The 7,597-nt window shown below is 46.7% G+C and overlaps 1 protein-coding gene across 1 annotated transcript; it reads left to right on the top strand.

Moving 5' to 3' along the window:
• The first annotated feature begins 3,665 nt into the window (after positions 1-3,665).
• LOC123133541 (uncharacterized) lies at positions 3,666-7,236 on the top strand. Its single transcript, XM_044553014.1, has 5 exons — positions 3,666-3,897; positions 3,992-4,884; positions 5,078-5,242; positions 5,339-5,492; positions 6,899-7,236. The coding sequence occupies exons 2-5, from the start codon at positions 4,783-4,785 to the stop codon at positions 6,913-6,915; spliced, it is 438 nt and encodes a 145-aa protein (XP_044408949.1). The 5' UTR covers positions 3,666-3,897; positions 3,992-4,782; the 3' UTR covers positions 6,916-7,236.
• The last annotated feature ends 361 nt before the right edge of the window (positions 7,237-7,597 follow it).

The raw sequence follows: 7,597 nt of genomic DNA, 5'->3' as shown, positions 1-7,597 counted from the left end.
GAGCCTTCTGTTCCACCCCAACAACTTCTATAAAATGGCCAACACTAGAAGGGGAATAGAACATCGCCCAGACCTCTATCTTTGTCATCCACAACAACCCTAGCCACCGCCTTTTTTCATGTCCAAAACCATAGCCATCTCCACCACCATCACCACAGCTTTCATCCAAGTTAGCAACACTTTGTAATCATGTATCGCATCCAGCAACTATTCTAAGACATATTATCAATCAATTAATCTTTATGGATTGAGTAGCCCTGCAACCCTATGTATTTGTCGGAGGGATCGATGGAAGTATTATGATGTCTTGTGCGTGTGAAATAAAATTGCATCGTAGTTGTCTCTTGTCTCGTTTGCGATCTTTGTCCCTGCAGGTACCCGCGATCACAGAGATCGACCCACGGAGAGGCTAAGGGTAGAGAGACCGTGAAATGCTATTTTGAACACGAGTGACAGGAAGGTTTAGTACTGTAGCGTGAATCCTATCTCTAGGGATACAAGAGGTGTAGTCATTAAATGCACAATGTTTTTGTCTGATTTGTCTTAATTACCGAGTCAACCCCGCGGACGGATATGGTCTTTGGTTGGACAACTGACTCTTGATGCAGGACATGTGTCGGTCAGATCAAGACGTAATTTGGACACATCCCCCACTCCGATATGTTGCAAGTACATCTTGATGCTGACTTCTAGAGCAACGCTATCATGATGATCTCGTTCGTAAATATATGATTGTAAGAATAAGTCCTCAAACCCATGCCTATTTTTATTTATAAGTGTTCAGTAGTGCAAATTGATTTCGATCTGGTCCAAAAACTGAAATTTAATTCTCTTCCAAAGCTTGATATAAATCTTTGTCTTAAATGTGCACTTCCTCTCGTGGGTTCGATCACTCGGGGCCACCTCTAGGAAAGAAAAGGAGGGAATCCTTTCTGCTCCTTCACCGTATCACTAGAGGGACTCGTCAACAATTCACAACTAACTATTTAGATGTTCACGAGTACAGAACAAGCACTAAACACCGACTAAAGGTAACTCTGCAATTCTGCATCCATAAGGTCCTACTTTAGTTTCCAATATTTACTATTAGAAATGCCTGCTGCCAAAGTCTCAAAAGAAGAAGAAAAGAAACGGCTACTGCAAAAGTTCTACTTCATCGATGGCCTGCCCCATTTAGTCAACCCAATTGCATCCTTGTCTTAGTCGATAAATTGACCAATTTCACACACTTTTTGCCAGTCACACATCTTTATAATGCGTTTAAGATTGCTCTTTTGTACATGACGCACATCTACCCCTGCATAGCCTCCCTGACGCCATTGTCTCCTATGAGGATCCGGTCTTCACAAGTCATTTCCGGCAAGAACTCTTCAAATACGCTGGCACGGAGCTGCGGATGAGCACAACGAATCATCCCCAAATGGACGAGCAAACGGAACACGTGGATCAGTGTCTGGAGACATTCCACCGATGCTTCACCCACACTTGCCCGTGGCGCTGGAGCCATTGGATCCCCCTCCCTCAGTTCTGGTACAACTCAACAACGCATTGAGCCATCGGGATTCAAGGCCATGTACAGGTGAGAGCCATGCCACTGGGGGATCACAGCTACCTCAACATGCATGGTGCCAGCACTGCAATCTTGGCTCGACGAGCGTGCGGTCATTCAACTTCTGCTCCAATAGCATCTGCAACATGCCTGATAGTGCAGCATCTGCAGCATGCCCGAAAGTGCATAAAGCAACAAGCAGACAAGAAGCAGTCCGATCGCGCCTTCTCCGTTAGCGACCAAGTCTTCCTCAAGCTCCAACCGTACATCCAAATGTCTGTCACCAAGCGTGCCAATCACAATCTAACCTTCAACTAGTACACCCCCGAGGACATCATCGACAAAATCAACGATGTGACATTAAAGCTGGAGCTGACAGAACAATACGTGCATCATGTTTTCCACGTATCTCAACTTGGCCGCACCTTGCTTCCAGGCACTGTTGTTGAACCACTGCTGCCAGTGTCGATCGACGTCATCCCGGGCGCCGTGCTACGCAGCCGCTAGAAACGCAAGAACGGTTCCATAATTGACCAGGTCCTCATCCGCTTGTTTGATCGCGCTGCCAGCAACGACACCACCTGGGAGAACAAGATGGAGCTTCAAGCCAGATTCCCTAGTGTCGGGGCTTGGGGGCAAGCCTCTTCGCAAGAGGAGGGGGGGGGGGTGTCAGCACGACTGGCATGCAAGCCCCAACAGATAACGCTTCCATGGCCTTGTAGCCCACTTGGCCCAGAAGGCAACGGAGGCCCAACCCAAGAGTGCTCGCCCCGAGTGGGCGTGAGTTCTCCGTTGTCCATCTATTTACCTGGCTGGCAAAGATAGAGGACTCATCTAGTGGATCATGACACGAACCCGACGCCGGCTCTCTCCTCTTCCTCACCTTTCCCCCAATATGTGTAATCCTGAGATTGCATACCTATTGCTACCCGGATTTGAGCGTGAGAGTAGTAGATTAAGAGTGAGGTACTGTTAGGTTGCTAACACGCAAGTCAAGTAGGTGTTGGTCCACTGATCAAGTTTCCCCATGCAATCTTGCTAAGTCTCACTCGACTGAGACTTCGACTGAGACTTACGAAGTCTCAGTCGATGATATGAGTTTTTATGTTGAGATTTATGCAAAAATTTCTTTTTATTTTTTTCCTTTTCTCTTTCTTGCATGTTATGTCACTTAACTAAGACTTTGGTTAAATCTCCTTCTCCTTCTCCTCCAAGAAAGAAAGTTAGAATTTGTGCTTCTTGCCGGCGCCGGCGCAGGTCCGCCTCGTCTCCGGTGGCCCTAGGGCCATGGAGGCGCGGTGGATCCTGGCAAGGGCCGGCGGGAGGGCTCCGTTTTTAGTCGTTTTTTCAATCTTGTTAGGGTTTGTGTCCTACTCAGAAAGGCGAGACGGCGGCGGCTCCCTGAAGATGGAATAAAGGTCTCACCGCCTAGCCCCCGTTTCGGCGGTGCGTCTAGCATTGTTGGTGGGCGTGTGGAGGTGTGTCTCCGGCAGATCTATCTTTGGTGGATTTGCTCGGATCTCGTCGTTGTTCGTCTACGTTCGTGTGTTTTCGGTTTGGATCCTTCCGATCTACGTTATTTTTCATCGGTGGCGGTTGCTGTTCTGGGGTGCTGGTCCTATGGGGCCTTAGCACGACGACTTCCCGACTGTGTACTACAACAAGTTGTGTCCGGCTCCGGCGATGGAGGGGCGATGACGGTGGCGCGCCTTCGGCTCACTTCGGTGCTTGTAGTCGTCGTTAGGTGGTCTACAAATCTGAATGTAATTTTTATTTCTGGTATTCGTTGTACTATCATGATTGAAGATGAATAGATTGGAAATTTTTCTGAAAATAAAAAAATAAAACTTGGTTAAATCTTCATCGAGTGAGGCATAGCCACACCCTTCCCCGTGTCGCTCGCCACCTCGGAAGACAAGGTGCCACTCAAGTCAAGATTTTCAAGGGCGTTGGCTCGGGGACAAGCCGAATCAATGTCACGGGAGCGACCAGGTCAACGGGCATGCCGGGCAGCCCGGCCCAAGAGGAAGGCCAAGCCCAATACTCGCGTCCGTGGAGAATACTGGACTCAGAGTCAGTGAGGTGGGTACTTGGGCGTGTGTGCGTGTGTGGAGGGCATCGTGGGATCACATTTATCGGCACCGCTGGGCGAGTTCCTCTTCCACCTCCTGGCTCTGTTCCCCAATCCCCCCTTCTTCTTGCTGAAACCCTAGCTACTCCAATTTGTATCCTGGATGGATCTGGTGTTCCGGAGTTGAGAATCGAGTGATAGTTACCTAGGACCGTATCATCCGCCCATCTTCCGGTTCTCGTGGCAGCGGCGGCGGCGGCGGCGACTTACCGGCCAGGTGAGGCGCGTCCGCCGGAAGGCGAGAAATCCATCTGCCCACCTCATCCCATTCTCTCTACCCTCTCGGCGTCTGATACTTTCTTGCCTCGTAGCGCCGACGACGCATGGCTCCCAAGAAGAAGCGCAAGAGTGCGCCGCCGGAGACGGTGAGCACCACCGTCCACGACCTCCCCGACAATCTCCTCCAGCACGTGCTCTCCTTCCTCCCAGCGCAGGAGTCCGTTCGGACTTGCGTGCTCGCCCGGCGCTGGCGCCACCTTTGGAAGTCCACCACAGGCCTGCGTATCCTAGACCTTGTCCTTGACGATGATGAGGATATCTCATTCCAAGACCTCCGGAAGTTCGTCGAACATCTGCTGATGCTGCGCGAGCGCACCGACCTAGAAAGTGTTGAGATGAAATTCCACTGTTACTACGAAGGCGAATCCTATGTGAGCCTATGGACCCGTTTCGCTCTGATTTGCAAAGTTCGGGTGCTCACCCTTCATATCCTTGGGGAAGAATACTTCACCCTAGACGGCCTGCCTCTTGTGTCTCGGCACCTGAAAACATTGCACCTTCATGGTCTAATCCTACAAAAGAGCTTTCTTGATTTTGCTAGCTGTCCAGCATTGGAGAATCTGAAGATGGGTGTTTGCAAAATCAATGGTTGTAAGATATCATCTCTTTCCCTAAAGCATTTGAGCATCACTAGTTGCGGCTGTGATCTGGATTGCCGGCTTAACGTTTCTACTCCAGGCCTTGTCTCTTTGAAACTAGATCGCTTTTCGGGTAAAACCCCTTTTCTTGAAAACATGCCGTTGCTACAGACTGCATGTGTGAATCTTGGCATGGGCTGCGAAGGTGTCTGTTTGAGTATCTTCTGTTGAGGTAATAAGAACGGATGTGGAATTGTCTATCAAAAAACGATGGCCGCATCGATTGCGTGCTTATGGGTGGGATCTCAAGTGCTAAACATCTTGCACTGATATCTTATTTTGGAAAGGTGTGACACTCATCTTTAACTCTTTTCATTTGTGTTATCCCTTTTTTGTGTTCCATTATCTACATTGTTTCTAGAGAATCAGAGATAAACAGATTACATATGCATCACAAACAGATTGTGGGTCTTAGATCAGCATCTCCCATTCTTAGTAAGGATTACTTGATTTAATTACTTCTTGTATTTTTCTTTCCAGTTCATTTTCGCAAGAGATTTGATGAATTGCTGCCCTACATTTAGTAAGTTAAAGACTTTATCACTCAGTGTGTACTGGTGGGAGGCTCCTGACTTGGATCCACTAGCTTGCATTCTGCAAAATTCACCAGTTCTAGAGAAGCTCTCTCTTAAACTTTTCTCCAAGGTATATAAATCTTCTAAATGGACAACTGTTGTAGTGTTAAACGTTATTATCAGCTATCTATATTGAACATTGGTTCAATGCTTTTTCTTACCATAGGGACCAGATCATGAAGTGGAAATGAAAGGAAGGTACAGTCCAATGGAGGGTCCGTCTGCAATATCAGAGCACCTTAACATGGTTGAAATCAAGTGTAATGTGGTCGACGAGAAGATTCTCAAAGTCTTGAAGCTCTTGTCTACATTTAATATACGTAAGCTAACTAATGACTCTTGACATGATCTCTATGTTCTTAAATTAGCTTTCATATGTGGGAAAGAAACTAAGAAAGCAGGCTGTAAATAAAAAAAAACTGAAGAATTATGAACAAAGAACTATTTTGGGGATTCCAAATTGTTTTATGATATGATATCTGGACCAAGTTTGGCCAGGCTTAGAAATGAAACCAATATAACCCTTTTTGTTGGCAAAGGATATTCAATATATGTGTTGCCAGAACAGTAATGAAACACAATATGGATTTGTTGATTAGTTCTGCTTTTATTCGGCAATAGCACAAATGTCTGAAGATTAATGTAGAGTAGTGATCTAGAATACACAGATACTTTAGGAAACAAATGTATCCGTATTGGATACCATACAGATATGGCTTCGTCCTGGATACGTCCCCGTTACATATCAGGAGAGTATCGGCCTATTAAAAACAAACATTTTTAATTCTGATACTTGAGGCATACCTCATGGAGTCATGGGTACTCTCCCGATACGTCCAAGCCCAATAAAGTGCACTAACTCACATGTATGTCTCAACCCTACCTGTACCGAAACCCATCCCTGATCTCATTCCCTCCCGCCCTCCTGACCTAGACGGCGGCTCAATCTGCGGCCGCGGGCGGGCGCCGAACTTGGCGGCAAGCTACGGGCAAGCTTGGGAGGATTCCTGCTCCTCATTCCTCACATCCTCTTCACCTACTCGGCGCCTTTTCCTCTCAACAGCAGGCAGCAGCAACTCACCGGCGGCAGCTCCCGCTCTTCAGTCCTTATCTGACTCGCCTCCCTGACTTCCCCTCCAGCAGGATGCAGGAGCAGCTTTCGGGAATGCTCCCCACCTCCAGCCTCAGGATCGAGCAGTAGCTCGCCGGCAGCAAGCTGGTGATGCGTAATCCGGTGCTCTTGCTCCAATCCCCTCTCCCTCTCTCATATAAATTTCTATCTAATGGGCAGCTACCCTCCCTGCACTACAAACATCTCTGTATTGGTATTCTTCTGCATAATATTTCTATGAAATCTACACCTTGGCCATGTTTAGGAAAATATCAGAACATCAAGTTAAATTGCTGGTCATACTTCATATTAAAGAACCATTTGTCATTATTTATTTAAAATTAGTCAAATGTATCCCCGTATTGTCACTTTTCAAAAATGAGGAGGTATCGGCCCAATACTGATACACGTATCCGTATCGGTGCATTCTAGGCAGCGATACAGTATCTTCATATGCTGACATATTAGTTCTGAACAGTAACTCAAATGTCTACAGTATCTTCACATGCTGATATATTCCAAATTGTTCCAGTATCTTCATTTTCATTGTCACAAGTAACCTTGCATTTCGTACTTCTGCAGACACATCAGACTTATCTTTTCATTTGTGTACAGGATTCGGTTTTTTGTAAGGGTGTGAAGTGAGATAATCTGGATTGTCGATGGATTTACCATCTCTTGACTATTCAGAAATGGAAGGCGCAAGTATGTGCTGTGACAAGGTTTCCGCCGTTTTGGTGCGTGTGCATCTGATGCCAATTCTACCGAACAAAGGAATAGTGTAGAGTTCGGATCATGTAACTTGTCAACTCTAGACCATCTAGCTGGACTTGGTTTTATGGTATCTTGTAATTTCTGTTGCACTTTTGGTTCATGGACTGGTTAGTACTCGCTTGGCATGTCTTTTCTGGCTTCGTGCATAACTTGTTGTGTTATGAATTGTTTGCCTGTTTTCTTGTTCCTCCTTGTTTGATCTCTGCAAACCTTGCTGGTCCAGAGGGGAGGTGGCACCCTTGGACGTTGTGTCTTGGGGAGCACCGTGCCATTGTGCATCTATTTAGAGCAACTCTAGCAGATGTGCCAAATTCTGACCCGTAAAATCGTTTTACGGTTCACCCTAAAATGATTTTGCGGGCACTTAAACCCCAGCACAAAACAAATCTTGCAAACCATACTATAAATTTAAAAACTTAAACATAGTTTTGTTCCCGTGGAGATCATCAACATAGGTAAACTAAAAACATAGATAAAACTAGCTTGCGCCGGCTGTGGTGGCTCACGGCTTGACGTTGAGGTAGTACTTGCACGCGGACC

This window comes from Triticum aestivum, chromosome 6B (assembly GCF_018294505.1).
Source record: "Triticum aestivum cultivar Chinese Spring chromosome 6B, IWGSC CS RefSeq v2.1, whole genome shotgun sequence".
Classification (NCBI taxonomy): Eukaryota; Viridiplantae; Streptophyta; class Magnoliopsida; order Poales; family Poaceae; genus Triticum; species Triticum aestivum.
Note: the sequence above shows the minus strand (reverse complement) of the source record. Positions and strands in the feature narration are given on the sequence as shown.